The sequence below is a fragment of the Aythya ferina genome, assembly GCF_964211825.1.
Source record: "Aythya ferina genome assembly, chromosome: 1".
NCBI classification, from domain to species: Eukaryota; Metazoa; Chordata; class Aves; order Anseriformes; family Anatidae; genus Aythya; species Aythya ferina.
In genome coordinates this window covers 56,949,818-56,967,559 of record NC_140296.1, presented here as the reverse complement: position 1 = coordinate 56,967,559, position 17,742 = coordinate 56,949,818, and the positions used below count along the sequence as shown (strand labels likewise).

The window sequence follows — 17,742 nt, the reverse complement described above, 5'->3', positions numbered from 1 at the left end:
TGGGAGCTTGATTGGTTTTAGTTTAGGAATTAATAATAAGTCAAAAATTCCTGTGAATTATTGTTTCATCCCACTAGGTTCAATTTTACTTCACTTTACCTGTTACCACTTATATTTTAAAGTTGATATATGTATTTTCATATAAAATTCTGTTCTGGGAGATTTTATCCTACTAGACTTAAAAAAAAACAAACAAACAAACAAACAAAAAACAAGAATGGTAAAGACTTTAAAGTGGTTCTCTGGGTGTCTGGGTATGATATGGAAGAGTTTCTATTTTCTTTTAATTAAGATAAAGTTTTTTGTTGTTGTTGTTTTTCTTTTTCTTTTTTTTTTTTTCCCTCATGTCATTGGAGGGTTTGGAATTAGGGTTGTTAGTGAATATCACTTTCTGTGCTAAAGAAAAAGAGCTGAAATCACAAACTGTATCTAGAAGAAGAGAGGTCAGAGTGTAGCTGAAGTGTCTGGGGAAGTGAGTCCTGGAACTGAGAAGATCATGTTGAGAGCAAAGAGGAATGAGGTGTTAAGGCAATGAAAGAGCAGTGCTGAGATTTGAGGTTGCCAACCTCAACCTGCATTTGAGAACCTGGTTATAAGATAATGGGTGGGAAGAAGCTATGACAGGAAGCTTGGATTGTGTACTGTGAAAGACCCACTACAAAAAAAAAAGGTGGGCTAACTTGTTGAGATGTTAACTCTCTCACTTACTATTCTGAAAATCATATTAGGTATCCTGAGTGTACAGGTGGTCAGGCTTTTCCAGGCAGGTGCTGTTTGCCATCTGTGAGGGACCAGTACAAACTACCTGCAAAAAGCCCTTAGGAAGCTAGATAGGTGATATACGAATGAGGAAAACTGTTATAACCACTGTAGCTAGAGATTATTTGTTTTCTTAAACCAGGGGATTTAAGCACCTTCAAAATATTTATTAAATATTTTCTGATATACCTTTGGATATTCTTGTAAACCTTGTGTAAATCTATTCCCTTTCTACTTGCTGCTACATTTTTGGCCTCAAATAGACTTTGTGGCAATCATTTCTACTCTACCTACTGCTTTTTCAAAGCAGGCTTGGTGATACCAACTTAATGCCACATAAAAAAAGGACTTTTCCACATCATACATACTTTGCCCCAGGTATGTTATGTTTATGTCATGGGACAAATACCTCAATCATATAGGCTTAACCTACATACACTGAATGAGGAGCTGGTCTATATATGGAAATTCAAGAAGCAGCCAATGCTAAAGAATTCCAAGAATAAGAGAAATTCCCATAATAATGTCATTATGCTGAACAATATGAACATGTTGAATATAAATAGAATCATGCAAAATAAAAATGGTATGTATGCTGGAGACAAGTAAATGGTTACTTTGCTTCTTGAGTCACTGGCTTAAAGAGACATAAAAGAGTCCAGCCTACTGAACTACAAAAAAAAATTTTTAAAAATATATCTTTTTCTGTATTAAGAAGGGCAGAAAATTTCTCACAGAATTTCTTGTTCAAAGCACCAGATGCAAGTTAAAAACCTTGATTATTTTGTGCATGAAATAACCTTTAGAAAGAGCAACAGTATCTTGTTTTCCCACTTCATAAATCATTGATCTAGTCCCAAAACTTAGTCCTATGGAAAAGGTCTGAGAGTCAAAGAAGGGGGCTCTAGAGAAGGATAGAAAAAAGGTTCTTGGAAAGCCCTCCAGCACTGCACACTAAAGCATGGTACAAAGAAGAATAACTCAGTGCTGATCTGAGTTAGCAACTCTTCCTAGTGCTATGTAAGGACTTAGCAGCATCACAACTACAGTTGTGTGACATTGCCCTCAGTTTAATGAGCACTTCTCTCTGAAGGGTTTTTAAGATTTAGCCTTGCTGTGGTGGCTGTGTTACTGTGTAGAAGTAACTTTTTTGGTGTTGGGTATCAGGAAAAAGGTGGGAGTAAGACGGGAACTTCTCCACACTTCATTACATAGTACATGCAGACTCTCAGGTGACATTTAAAAATGGTAGAGCTGTTCATTTTCTTTCAAGGACACCTTCAAGGACAGTGTTAATTACTTCCAGATATGATTTCTCACCCTTCCTTAAGCCCAGCAGTCTACATGTTTTATGTTCTAATTTCTGGAAGGAAAAACAAACAAACAAACAAACAAACAACAGAATTAGTAAAATTTGAGTACCGCTGTGTTTATGAGATTTTTTTTCCATTTACATCATTTAGAGCTGGCATATCATTCAAATATTTACAGCAATTAAGAGCTTTGGATAACAGTACAGAAGAACTGAACAGCTACTGTTGATATGCATCAGTGCAAGAACAGCAAAGTCTGATCCTTGGAGTAAAATAATTTTGGCAGTAAAAAAGATGAGGGTTGTCTCTTGTTTGCAAATGCACCATGAAACATACCTGTAGGTCACAATGTGTTTGTGTTTCCTTAGGATAAGTTTACTGAGCAAGAAATTTATTCTGAACAAGTACCACCATCTAATGATACTGATCAGAGTTGAATTGAATTAGTTTCTATGTTAGGACTAACAGAGACATTGTGTTTGATGTTATCTGTGTAAAATTCAGAATCTATTTATGTTGGGAAAAAGAGCACGTGTCTTTTCTTCTGCAGAAAAAAAAAAAAAAAAATCTTTTCCCCTTTTATTTTAAATTAACTATGATCAAAATGTATAGAGGCCCGTAAGGGGAATATATTAGACTTCAACAGTATTTATCAATACAACATTTCTGACAACTATTTTCCTTTTCAAGATGTTTCATGAAGATGCTGCTGGAGGTTGGCAGCTTGTGGCTGTTGATGTGAATAAACCCCAGGGCAGAGCTCCTGCATGTCTACAGGTATGACATTGCTTTTTAATAAATCACTGTGTGTAACCAGCACCACTCAAATGTTGGCATAAGGAGACTGTGGTGAGAAATAGCAGCTACAATATTTATAGTCATAAATTGTTTTAAATCTATTGCTTTCAGCAGTGTAGGCTTGTTCTTCAAAATCACAGATTGGCAAAAAAAAGATGTACCACACCCAAAGTGAGAAGATTAGAAAAATGTGTTCCTTATAAATGGTCTGTACTCAGAGCGTTGTGTCCTCATAAGAGAAAAATTATATATATATATATATTTAATTTAAAGTAACATAAGTAATCCTCCTTTACCTATCAAAATTTAGGTACAAACCAAGTTCACTCCCAGGTTATTCTCAACAGAAATGCTTGTTTAGTAATTACGAAATACAATAACATAGAACAAGAAGCCTGACTGATCACATTAAAAACAGAATTCCTTCATTCCTCTTGAAAATAGACTTACTGAAGTAGGGGAAGATGCATGTAGGTAGTACGCCATACAATGTTTCAGACTTTGAGATCTAATATTATCACTTGGATATGGATGAATTTATAAAAATGTGTCCTCATTTTTTAAATAATTCTAGACTAATATAGGTAATGTTTTTATATATCCCTTTTTATTAGAACACAGTAGCTCAAATTTTTATTTGCATGTTAAATAATGACACTTTTGAATAAAACAAACTTGCTTCAGAGTAGAAAACCAAACCTACTCTAGCAACATGATAGCTTGATGGTTGATGGCAGTTTTGGTTATGTTTGGTTTAACATGTAAACTAAAATACATGTACATGTTGGCAGCATGTACTCTGCTGAATGGTAAGCTTTCACGTATGTTTCATTCACTCCACAAGCTGTTCATTCTCAAATTTCTCTGTTTTGTCAAACTACTGGCATATATTTAATTATAGCATATGTTTTAACTGATGACTCCTTTTCGCAAGTTTAATTCTTGTTTTTGAAAGCAACAGAAATATCATTCTCAAGTAACAGTCTCAGGTATGTAGATAAAACGTAGCTCACAATGAAAACTCCTCCAGTTAGAATCACAGAAACATAGAATGGTTTGGGTTGGAAGGGACCTTAAAGATCTCCCATTTCCAACCCCGTGCCATGGGCAGGAATACCTCCTACCAGACCAGGCTGCCCAAAGCCCCATCCAACCTGGCCTTGAGCACCTCCAGGGATGGGTTATCCACACCTTCTCTGGGCAAACAAATGTTTGATGATGAATGTTAGGATAGCATTCTGACTTACCTGGTCTTCCTTTGCCCATTGTATTGCATTTGCACCCCTTTGGGGTATCATGTGAATGCATGGTAAAGTGTGTTCCAGGAAATGTAAACCTCCTCCATTAGTGGGTGCTGTAACAGTATTCTTGCAACTCAGCTCACAGTTCTCATCCTGCTTACCTTTGTCAACATCTGAAGGCTTTCCAGTAATCTAGGACCTTGCTGGATGTGAGTGACAGTCAAAGGAAAATGATGCCTTAAAATACTATTTTATTAGGATAGTACCCCCCAAATGCTTTATTTTAATGAAACAAAGACAAAAATACAGAGCAAAGAAAGCAAAATCTCAAAGTCTAGATAAACATACATGCCTTTATGCATCTCACCATGTGTTATTCTTTTAGTTCTATCAGTCCAAAAGTAAAAAGAAAATAGGCTTTCTAAAAAATCCACGTATTTAAAGTCTTTGCAGTATTTTGGAGGTGTTCTGAAGTCCTTACTGGGTGCATGAAGTCCTTTCTGAGAGATGTGGTTGTTATTTTTTATGGGTTTGGGTGGCTTTTGCTCCTTAAGGGGAACATGATATATAAATTTGAATCTGGGAAAGAGTTAATCAGGTTGGAGAATATAAGTCCTGCCTTTGGCTTACATTCAATTCATATGCATTCTTCTGATCTTTATTAGTTAAGTATGTTGTCATCCAATATCCTGTGAAGGATGGAATTCCCAGAAAAAGGTACTCGGGATTCTATAGTTCTATATCATTTTAATTAAATTTCTTAGTAAGCTTGATTTTATTAATTCCTCTCTGGGCTCTTTAAGTATTACTGCCCAAAATGTATAAGGGTATGCTATTAAAAGTTCTCTTTTAATATGGGTGTTGGTCTGTGCTTTGGAGAAACTCTACTTATTCGATGTATTCAGTAATTTAGAATTTACTGCTTCAACAAACTATATTGTGCATTGGGAGAGGAAGTACCCTAGCAGCTCAGGAAAAGGAGCAGGACTCTGGAGATCTGGGTTCAGTTTATTGGCCAAGCACAAATTTCCTGTAGACCTTGAGAAAGTTATTCAGTAGGTGTCATTGCTTTGCTTCACGTTTGTTAAAGTGGTAAAGTGTATCCATCCCAGGTTTGGCTACTGTGGTGTTTAAACATACTGACTATTTGAGAGGCACTTCAATAAGAGGGGATGTGCCATCTAGGTAGGTAAATGGATAGAGCCAGCTCTCTAAAGCTGTGAGTGATGGGAGAAAGAATGATGTGATGTGCGTGCTTTAAGTATCATAAAACCTTTCTAATACAGCTTTTACAAGTCACTTTACGTGCACTAGTTGGATCTGTCAGGTTTTAGTAGTTTTACTTTTGTACAGCCATGCTTACTCTCAAAGACCAGTTCAGGTGTTTCAGCCTGGCAGGCCTTGCTATCTTAGGTATAACATTACAATGGCATGTAGACCAACACAGGTCTGGTGCTATTCTTGATCTAATAATAATTCAGACAGAAAGACCATGCAGAGCTATTGTAACTTGCTTCATCTCACTCAAACGTGTCATTATTGAACCAAATTGCCCAATTAGGTAAAATGAAATCATCAGTCTTTATACTTCTATCACCACTGATCTGCAAAAAGAGGATTTCAGGCAACTTTTGAGAGAGGCCATCTTCCTCTCTGGTGGTTGAATGGCATACAGGCAGAACAGAAACAGCATGTATGTATAGATCTGGAATGTGCACTTGGATACAGGAGCATAGCAGTTAAAAGTGGTAAGACTAAACCATGAGAGATGGGCAGAAAAGATGGGTATTAATCTTGTATTTTAGAAGAACCTTTAACTCAGACACATATCTGCTAAGTTTTCTGTAGTTTTTTAGAACTGCCTGGAAGTAGAAACATGAGAAGTCAGTAACAGTAATGTTCCTGATTTTGATTTACAAATCTAACCTAATGTGGGGCAAAAAGGCATTTATTTCAGTATAATGTGTTGTGTGTTTTTTTTTTTTTTTTTTAATTTATTTATTGCATTTTTCTTTCAAGTGTTCCCAAAGGTGCTTTGTGGTCTTTTGTTGCTTGTTCTCACTGCTCCCCAAGACTGTCATTGATTTTAAATATTGATTTTCTTTTGTCACTGAAAAAAAATCTTTGTGTTTTCCATTTCAACATGTACCATTTGGCATGAATGCATGCTGAGGCTCCCACACTGCCACATTATTTTGCCGTTGTTGATATTACTTTAACACATTGCAGTGTGTTAGAACTTCCTGCCTACCATGATTTACTCCTACGAGCACAGTAGGAAGCTCTCAGTTCACAAACAAAGAAAAACTGAGTACCAGGTTCCAAAAAAAAGCACTAAAAATCTTTGGAGATGTATTTACCCTTTAATATCATGTTAAAGGCACATGTTGTTTTTTTATTATTATGATTTTATTATTTTTTTCCTGCTTGTTTTAGAGGTTCTTGAAGTTTTTATTATTCCTTCGCTCTCTTCTAAGTCCCCAGAGACTTGTGTATGTATACTGATTTAAAGAACTGGGAAATTTCAACTCACATGTTGTTCCATGAAACTGGTTGGTATTGTAGTACCAATAAATGACGTCTTCTGTCTTCTCGGTACTTGGATTTGTAATAAACAGAGAAAGTCTGGAAATGTGGTTCCTGTGGAAAACAATGAGAAAGACAATAGTTCCATGTTTGTGCTAATATTTGGGGGTATTCTGTCCAACAGAAATGAAAGACAGCTGGAAATTGAATGCCATTTAGAAAACGCCAGGGAGCACTGTGTGTAATGTGTAAGCATGAATGGAAATGGTCACCTACTCACAAGCTGTGTGTGCACTTATATTGTGATAGTAAAATCTTTCACAAATTAAAGATAGCTTATTCACTTTTAATCATAGGCACTGTCTAGGGAAGTAGAAGGTCACAAAGCTATGATCTGAACAAGCAAGGGGCATTATTATGATTACAGTGCTCTTGAACGTATGATTAATGTCAGAAATTTAATCATGTCTTTTTCCCTCAAAAAAGTTATTCCTTTATGCTGTGTGTTTTTATCAGGATGGTTGTATATATTACAGAAGTTTGGAGAACCTTGAAGGGGTGGACAAAGAAATCAAAAGTAATATAGGAAGACAGAAAACATATGGAGGGTGGAGAAGACATGATTAGAAAAGCAGGAACTGAGTCTTTTAGCAGTTTCATAATGGATAAATGTGAGAGAAAAGTGAGACAAAACAGTATTTAGGGATTTTCACTGCTGGAATAAGAAGAAGAGCACAAATGGGTTTTCTCCTCTTCTCTTTTATGGGACGTAATTCTTGGTGAACCAGAAAAGCATGTTAGTCTATTTATGTACTAATCTGCCCTTTACTGTAACTTTGGGATCCAGTAAAAGGTATGCCTACTCACTCCTATTCTCTTCTTATTCACAAAATGCATATATAAATGACTTTCCTTCAATTAACTGAAGTCCTGTCTTAGAGTGGAAGAAAAATGTTCTCCTTCAGTTGGATAAAATGAACTTTTGATTTGATTGAGTTCATTAACTTATTCAGGCGCTGATTTAATTGATTCCAAATCCTAAACTGCTGAAACTCTTCATTAAAAAAGAAATAATCTACCTTTTTCTATGCCTTATTCTTGCTTAGAAAATCTAGAGAATGCATCAATTAACAGAAGCTTCAATAGTTTGGTGATGTGCTTGGCACTGAAACAGCAGTGAAAAATAGCCATATTAGTTTTACAGGGGAGACTCAGGAGCAGAACATGCAAAGTGCAACGTAAAAGTAAGCCATTAACATTCTGGTGAGGTAAAACAGGGAAAAAATGAGATGGAATGTAAGACCGTGGGGAAACTAAAGATTTTGGCAACAGAACATGCACAAATAAAGTCCAGTCCCACAGTACCATCCTACCTTCAGCTGCATGTAGGAAGATAGTAAATCCTGGGCTTTATGTAAAAAAGAGACTCCAAGTATTCCCCATTTGTTCATAGAGTGTGGGAAGAAGATATGAAACTGTGGAGCAGAGGGATAGAAATTCTATCATCTGGCTAACTCTCAGACTCTGGTTGAGAATTCACAAAACAAAACAAACAAAAAAAAAAAACACAAAAAAAGTGTTCAATGTGTGCTCAGTTTCAACTTTATGACATGACACATGAGAAGTTCAAGCTGTGGCCATCCTCTGCTGCCTGCTCCCTCTTTTTCCAGGGTAATCACAGTAGCAATGGCTACTAAAGAGGCAGTGAGTTTTATCCAGGTTTATACCACAGTTCACTGTCTCATCTAGGAATGTAAACTGGCATTATCCAGTTTCCGTTATTGAAAGAAGTTATGAATTCAGACAGCTGAAATTCAGACAGTCCATTTAACCGGAGGAAGGAAGGACTGGACAGGCCAACTATAATGTAAATTAACTGCTATGCTGTTGAGAACCACTATTATTTTCTAATATGAATTCATGGAATCATAATGTCTTTTAGATTGGAAAGGACCTTCAAGATCATCAAATCCAACTGTCTGCCTGACCTACTGAGTCCCCTCACTAAACCTTGTCCTTCAGTGCTACAAAACGGGGACCTTTCACATATTCAGAAAGATTGAGGATCCCATTTTTAAGCAACATCTTTAAAGAAAATCCAATAGCACTGGAGGATCAAACAGTTTTGCCCAAATACAGTTTTTGCATGGTTAAGTTTGCCATTTTTGACTAAAAGGAATCTGAAAAATAATAAGCCTCATAATGTAGGTATTCAAGTGCTCATAAAACTAACAGACAAACAATGCATTCGTCTTATCTTCAACAATCGCCATTACTAGAAATAGGCATATACAGATCATCCTTCTCTGAGCTTCTGGATACCCATTTATGCCCTCATTCTCTGTCTTGGACTTCAGCAATCATTCATCTAGGGACTTCCTGGAGTGGATGTTAAATTTAGGCCATTATATTTAGTATCCATTGATGGATTTGTCGGTTATAAATTTGCCCAGCCTTTTTTTGAACCCATTTATCGTTTTGGCCTCCAGAACAACTTGCAGGAATAAGCTACATAAAGTAACTATATAGCATTTCAGTTGATTACAATTGAGGAATTTGATTTTCCTGAGATTACTCAGAAATAGAAAAATTTTAGTACAAACATTATTGTTTGTAATTTTGAGATTGATGCTATTTATTTTTTTCTATGAAATTAAGTATTTGAAATTCCCTTCCTTCCTTCCTTCCTTCCTTCCTTCCTTCCTTCCTTCCTTCCTTCCTTCCTTCCTTCCTTCCTTCCCTGCCTGTCTTCTCTCTCTCTTTTCTATTTTTCTTTTTTCTTCCCTGCCTGCTTGCCTTCTTTTCCTTTGTAACCATTATAACTAAGCACATTAACAATGACTTAGAGACATAGTTCTTCTTTTTCTTAGTTTCTTCTCCTTAGTTTTCCATTTACTTCACCTGTCTGTTCTTGTTCATTGCAACTGAAGTAAATCACCAGCCACAGTTCGTAGCAATCTAACTGCAGAAAATAAACAGAAAGAAGGAAAACACATTACTGATTTCCCTGTTCTACATTTGAACAGATAGATTTCATGAACATGAATTCCTCAGCTTGGACGTGTAATTTTCCTGCAGACTTAGAGTATCAGAATCCCATCACAAATACAAAACAGATAGGAGTTAAACTATGATTTAGGCTTATGAAAGGATAATGGTTTTCCTTGGCAGGATTCTTTATTAGAGGAGGGCCTGCTGCAGCAGAAGACATGGTCACATGAGGCCCTTGGCATCTGCTTGGGAGATTTAAAATGGAGTATTTGGAATTTCTCTGAGGCAGTATGTTTTAAAAATCTTGGTATCACAGACTTAAGAAAGCTTTGGCTGACACTTACAATCAGTCAAGATCTCTGAACTTCTCCTTATTTTTGGAAAATCTGAGAGTAGAACCTTTTGCGTAACCCTGATTTCAAATGGGGCCCCAGAAAAACTGTATGCTGCAATGAAAAGATCATTTTATATATATATATAAATTTTGACTCTCTTTTGCATAGGCATTGACAGTTCACCCATAAAGTGGCATTAGGTAGTGACATTCAACCCTTCCAATGCTGTGGTCAAATTAACTAGCAAGAAATCTCACATGCTAAAGATATGCAAGTTGTTATAATATTTTTTAAAAGACTGCTCTGGGTGTATGCTTCTTTTTTTAACACGAGTATTTTTGCTGTTATTTGAGCAGGCAGAGGACCATTTTTTTTCGCGTTCTTTTCAGTGATGGACTTCAATACAGCCTGTAGTCATAATTTGCACTTACAATTTGAGGGGCACATCAGTGTCAGTAGATTATAGAAGCTATTCAGTAATGCCACTAAAATTAAAGTTCAGCTGAGTTTCCTTTAGAAAAAAATATTTCTGGGGTTAAATATGTCCAGTGTTTCAAATCCCATCAAATTGAAAACAGGTATTTAAATTGTCATGTAGCTTTTTTGTGTTTAGCACAATTACAGCAATCAAATTGTTGGAAGCAGCAGCAGCAGCAGCATGACTTCCTTTAGAGCTGTAACTCAGATGACAAATCTGAGCAAAGTGGAAGACTGCAGAGTCTTAGAATAAAATTAGCAGGGATTTTTTTTTTTTTTTCATAAGAGTTGTTTTTGCCCCATTATTTTCCGTATTTCTCAAAGAAAGGTCTGTTTTCACTAGGACTGCATAGAACATTGGGTACTACGGCTCTATAAATTGGTAGATTTAAAATCTGGGTTCTTTATAGAATTTTGAAACTTTAAAAAATATCTCTGCAGTGTCTTTTTATTATTGTTGGGTTACTCAGTAGTCAGTGAAGAGAGTGATTCGTATCATGAATCCGAAAGTGAATTTTCTATACACATGCTGGGGGTGCTGAATTGCCTCTTGTATTGTCTTCTTCTTGCCTCTTCATTTCTACAGAGAGGTTACATGAACTGAGTGGCCTTCTTAGCTCCTATGAGTAATTCGGGTGAATCTGAGCTAAGCAAACAGCTCTTGGTAAATCCTGAAATATCTAAGTGTCTATTTCATATTCATATGACAAAAATTATCTTCAAGGTTTCCTAAACATATCTAACCTCATAACCACACTTCTCATAAGTATTTTTATGAGAAAAAGTTTTTGCCTTATCATATTCTTAGTATTCTGAACACTGACTGTAAATTCTCTGAGAGCCAGCAGGGTCCTGATTCATCCCCCATGTCCTTAAACCCTTAGCAGGTGCCTTTGTTACGATCATAGAGGTACAGGGTCCTCATACAGCCAGTGGAGGAAAATGGGCATTGCCAGAGGGCACCTGAGGATCTGACTCTGGTGGTGTCCATTGCTCTACAGACTGCATCCAAGTGGAAGGGCTTTACTTTTCTATTCTGGGTGTGCCAGTGGTTTTAGGATAAATCTGTAAAGCCAAAGTCTGTACCTCCATTTTCTCCAGTACTTCATAATAATCTGTTTTTAGAGTTTGTGTGTCCTTGGAAGCTTAGTAAAATTTATATAGTGCAAAAGCAGAAAAGCGTTTTCTTAGAAAAAAAAAAAAAAGTTACTATTTCAAGCTCTATCTCACAAATAAGCTTTTATAATATACAGTCCTGTCTTTTTTTTTTTTTTTTTTTTTTTTTAGAGGGGACAGCTTAATTACCACTGAGTAGTGCAAATGCATTGGTTCTTTAAAGATGTTGCTTCAAACACATCAAGATCATCATAAGGGGTGTGGTTTAGTGATGTAAATTGGTAGGTCAGGTTGATGGTTGGACTTGATGATATTGAAGGTCCTTTCCAACCTAAATGCATCTATGGTTTTACATATTTATTTTATTTTATATGCAGATTTAAAGCAAAATCGAGTCTTGTTTCTGGAAGCATGCCTACTGAATTTTCATATGTATTTTGCGCCTATTAAATCCTACTGAAAACAGTAAAAGGTACCTAGAGCTTTGAGAATCTTTTTTATATGTGTGATTTCATTGACATGAATGCAGTTATTATATAGAGAAGTATTTGCACAGTCATATCATGGTAAAGTCTATATCCTTTATGCTTTGTTAATCTTGAAGTTCACCAGCTGGAGAGAAGCATCTTCAGCTGACCTATGCATTTTTACAAGCTAGAAAGCTGCAGTTCAGTGTAGTAAATTCAGATCTTCGAGCTGATTCCCTCACAGATTTGTTTTCCCTTCCTAGGATTCCCCTTCCCTCCTACACTTACCTCAGATCTTTGAAAAGAGGGGCTTTGAGGTCCAGGAGGCAATGGAAATGTGGCATATGGAGGAAGGCTGACTTGCTTGGTGTTTACTGTATGTAAACTGAGAGCAAGTGTTTGCAGCCATGCTTTGGTATAGATGTACTTTGACTTCTAGCCTGAGATTTAGTTTGATGTTCAGGGTATTCTGCAGTCTGAGGTCTTTTTTATTGTCTGTTAATTTAATTCTTTCATATTAAAAAAATATATAGTTTATGTTCTCGTCTCAGAGGTTTTGGAAAATTTATAAAACTCAACTGTCACAATAGGAGTGCAATAAGGATGTCACAGTAAGGATGGATACCTAGCCCAGAGGCTATCTGGACTGTGCCTTTCACACTTGCTTCTCTAGAACAGTGTAGTCATGTCCACTGTACACTGTACTTGGCCCTTGTTCTTTTCTGAACCCTGTGGCATCCTTCTGTCCTTCTGGTGCAAGTGTTTCTCCATGCGTTTTTCATTTCTGAGTGTCTAAGATGTTAGGAAGGTTATGTTGCAGCTCACCAGAATGGTAATTCTGTGGTCTGATGCTGAGATCAGGCACCACGTACCAGTAGGTTTGGTATTGGGGTGAGGGAGGTGGGTCAAAACTGAAGATTTCTGTGACAACAGAAGATTGAACAGAATGGAGGGAGCCATGGTTGCTCTCAAAGAGAGCTAACTGAAGAGGCCTGAACCAGAGCCATGCAGCCAGCTAACAATTAAGCATGCTGGTCATGGTGGTCAGTTTTTGAAGTTGTGTCTTGGCTTTCTTCCATTTCATACAGCAAAAGCACCAGCTGGTACTAGAGAATTAATTTTCCTCAGATGAAAGCTTTTTAACAAACTCTTTCATAACATGGGTAGGATAAAGCATAACACTTAGGCATGGAAAACAAGAATGCCTGGTTGTTAATGCTGAGTATTTAAAAGGAGTGAGTAGAGAAGACATAAAGCTATTCTAGGGTAGAGCAGAGTGTACAATATATGATACGAAGGATGTATGACTAAGAGTAATTAGGAAACAGAAAATGTATGGTAAACAATTAATGTTGTAGGCTGTCTGAAAGAGTTTGTGTGGTAATAGGGAAATGCCCTCCTATGATTCTTGTCAGGCCAGGCTGGAAAAAAGGCTAGAAAATAATTCTTCATTGGTAGGGATAAAGGTTTGATACAATGGAAAATTCTTTTACTTTCTTATAAGATAAGAAAGATAGAAATTAATCACAAAAAAAGTGGCACTCAATTATGTTGGATTTTTTTTCCCCAGGTTTGCCTGGTAGCCATGATAAGTTTCCTAAGGAAATTCCACTTTGAATAATTGAATAAAGCCTGAGACTTCGTACTTTAAGTGCAATACATTATTTTGCTATTAATGCCACCTGTTATTTATAATGTATGTGTTGACATTTTATTAATTGCACTGTGCTCAAAGTATGTTCAAATCATACCATTTGCTCTAGCACAGACTTTTCAGAAAAGTTAGACTCAGGAAAGCAGATACATACACTAGCAGGCTTGATTTCAGAATCTGTCTCTGCTAATCTCTGCTAATATAGCAGAGTTGGCAGTATGTGTGCTGTGCTCCTTTATTTCTGGCCTCCACTTTCCTCTGTAGGATCCTACATATTCAGAGGAGGAACTGGAACACTAATTAGTGAAAGCTGACTGTACACTCAATTCTCTCCTTCATGCTATCTTTATCTGCATACACTTTTGCCATCCAGTCTGTTATTCTGTTGGCTCAGAGCTATCGTCTTGGATATCTTCTCAGTTTTCTAAGATATCTTCTAAGCCTTTTCTCTTCTGCTCAGAAACTGCCTCTCACTAACTACTCATAGTTGTTTGTAAGAAAAGCCTTACTATTTTTACCCTAAGTCAGTCAATGTCATCCCATGCCCAAAGTAAGATTTTCTGGTTCTACAGAGCTTAGAAGCCACCACCAGTAAATCCATCCACCAATCCTTAATCTCTCTTTTTTCCCATAGCCTTCAGTCTATACTGGCTGTCCTTAACCAAGTCTGATAAGCCTTCACTGTTCAGACCTACTTTCCCTCATCCATTTAGTTGCTGCCACTCAAGCTGAAGTCTTAAAGTTGTACATGCTTCACTCTTTTACTGAAAACAGTTACTGAAACAGGGCAGAAATAAAGCAACTTTAACAGAGCAACTGAGCAACTCCATTATGGATGAGCAGTTCCATGCTCCACCTCTGGAGGATAATCTGAATCATTTGTTCTGGGCGTCTTTATTTTTCACTGTGTGCAGGCTAGTTGTATGCTTCATGGAGCCAGAATAGCTTCTGTACTACTACTATACTGTACTCTTTTTTGTATTGATTAACCCTTTCCTATTAAATCAAACAGTATTTTGTTTGCTGCTAGGTATTGAGTAGACTTTAGCCCTACCTACCTGTAGTATAAGGTCAGAATACAGCTGTTATCTCAGCACCGTTTGCTTGTTGTTGTACCATTACACTCTAATAGCAATCATTCTACTAAGCACACTCAAAGATAAGCTTATTTGAAAGGGAAAATTTAGCAACGATAAATTCTGCAAACCAAACTGTTTCTCCTATATTTGTACATTAACTCCTTTAAGTAAACTTCCCACTTTTCTGAGCATTGCTCAGTTTCTTTCTGAGTTTCTCTCAGTTCAATAAAATGACTTTGTTGAACAAAAGATTGAAATTCACCAAAGCAATTTAACTAAATGCCCCACTCAACTATTTGCATGGCATGGCTAGTCTATAAACCAGAGCTGTTGCAAGGCTGCCTTCTGTAAAAGACAAAAAAAAAAAATAAAAAAAATACAAGCCACCTCCTCTCCAGGGACTTGTTTAAGAAACAGCAGTAACGCCTAAGGAGCAGCAGCAATTTCTGCCATGACCCGACCATGACAGCAGAATATTTCCAGTAGCACTGAATTAAAGAGAGGGTAAGAGAAAAAGAAAGGTGCTATGGCACTAGTAAGGCATAACCATAATGCACAGCCACCTGTAACTCACTACTCAGCTCTACTTTGGAAAAGTGTGGCAGGACATGGCAGGCAACACACTAGCAATTCATATTTTCACCCTATTGAGTCAGATACTTATAAAATGTGGAACACAGTAGTAATGACAGGCTAGAAAAAGTTTCTGGCAGCTTGGTTAGCATCACAGAGTTTCAGCAGATGCAGACATTGAATACAGTTCTCTAAGAAAGTATTGGCTGCCTTAGTTTGAAGCCATCCTTCTGGTTATGCCATTCTCTGCCTCACTCCACCACGTTTTACAGGGGTTTTCATTTACTGAGGTGGATCATACAGCTCATTCAAGTTCACTGAAAAGTTTGGAAACTTTGTTCAGCGCTTTAGTGACCATGTCGTTAAAGATTGAGTTATAGCATGCACACACCAGACGTACACGATCTTAATTCCACCATTTTATAACTTTATATCTTTGGAGATTTAATACTGTTCTGTTGTTCCCAGATTTAATTTTAACAGGAAGAAAATTTCAACGAAACCTATTGAGCATATAGGTCTGTCATGGTTTAACCTGGCCAGCAGCTAAACACCACACAGCCGTTCGCTCACCCTCCCCACTCCCTCTCTGGGACGGGGGAGAGAAATGGAAAGTGAAGCCCGTGAGTTGAGATAAAGACAGTTTAATAAGACAGGAAAATAATAATAACAATAATAATTAATAATAATAATAATAATAGTAATACAATGATGATAATAGTACTACTACTAATAATGTGTACAAACAAGTGATGCACAATGCAATTGCTCACCACCCGCTGACCGATGCCCAGCCTAACCCTGAGCAGTCCGGCCACCCTCCCCCGGCTAGCCACCCCTATATATTGTTTAACATGATGTCAGATGGTATGGAATACCCCTTTGGCTAGTTTGGGTCACCTGTCCTGGGCCTGTCCCCTCCCAGCTCTTGCTGCACCCCCAGCCTGCCCGTTGGCAGGACAGAGCAAGAAGCTGAGATGTCCTTGGCTTGGTATAAGCACTGCTCTGCAACAATTAAAACATTGGGGTGTTATCAGCAGTCTTCTCATCCTAAGCCAAAACATAGCATTCTACCAGCTACTAGGAAGAAAATTAACTCTGTTCTAACTGAAACCAGGACAAGGTCCTTATTTTGTCTCCTGAATATGTGTAGTTTATTCAGCAAAAATTCAGTTTAGCAAACATAGGCATATGTTTGAATCTCATTAAAGCCTTTGAAACGTGTAAAGATTTTGTACCCTAGTCCTCTTATTGATGCCATTGGGATTGTTTGTGGAAAGGTAAGCATGCAGGCATGGATGGGAGACTGGCTTACACTATGTCTTACACTATGTCTTATTTTGTATTATTTTTTTTTTTGTGGTATATTTGTTTTATTTGTGTGCTTCGAGTGAGAAGGATTCCCCTGAGAGGAGAGCACTGACCTGTTTTCAAGGATGCCACAGAGCACGCTTCAAATGGAAATGGTTGCAAAGGATGTGGATAATGTCAGGCAAGGCATCATTCCATTAAAGCATTAGGATCTTGCAACTTATGCCATGAGACTTGGAGGTGGCAGTGAGCAAGAATCCTCAGAGAGGTGATAAGAAATTTCCTGGGGAATAGAGCAGGCTGAGCAGAGTTTATTGCAATTGAGAATGTCATTGAGTTCACTAAAACAAAGCCTGGAACAATGATCTGTCTACAAGGACACTTGGACAAGGAGAGAGCCATCTAAAAGCCTTTTGAATTCCTATGATTTCTAATCAAGTTGTTTTGTGTTTTGTTTTGTTTCATTTTTCCTTTTTTAAAGAGTTAACTTTCTACTTTTCTTTCAAGTAAAATACAGACTTTTTTTTTTTTTTTTTTTTTTTTTTTTTGTCATTGATGGTAGTATTGCTTAAAAGCTTTTTGGTCTTTTTAGGGCAGATTTCTCTAAGGAAAAGGTCTGAGTAGATCCATCACAAAAGGAGTACTGACTTGGAGTCAGTCAACAAACCCTTTAAAGAGAAAACTGATACAGAATACAAAGAGCTCTAGGATTACCTCAAGTGAACATTATTTTAAAGAATGAAGTAAAGCAGTTTAGCTTCAAACTAAACTTTGTAAGAATAATATACAATATTTTTTATTAGAAACAGCTTTCATTCTCTGTTCAAAATTCTATCCCCAAATCAGCTTCATCTGGAAACTATTCTACGGTAAGAAAAATTAAAAAACAGGTACAAAGACATCAACTTCGGCTTGCAGGTCTTTCATTTGAGTGTTCTGAAGCAGGTTGTTATTCACTGAACAAGCTGCAAAAGAGGATGATTCACTGCTTTTGGTCTGGATTTCTGAAAGGAAATTGGTGGGGAATTCTCAGTGTTTTGCCATGCTAAATAGAGCCAAGTGACAGTGTTTAGAGACCTTGTTCTACCTATTCCTACCCTAT

General features: G+C 37.1%; 1 protein-coding gene across 3 annotated transcripts in view; it reads left to right on the top strand.

Annotated features, from left to right (window-relative positions):
* Positions 1-17,742, top strand: part of NALCN (sodium leak channel, non-selective) — a 231,534-nt gene that overhangs the window by 86,403 nt on the left and 127,389 nt on the right. For all 3 annotated transcript variants that reach the window (XM_084498001.1, XM_084498000.1, XM_084498002.1), the window contains one exon: positions 2,763-2,849. In XM_084498001.1, coding sequence (XP_084354127.1) covers positions 2,763-2,849 — 87 coding nt within the window. The remainder of the gene's footprint in view (positions 1-2,762; positions 2,850-17,742) is intronic.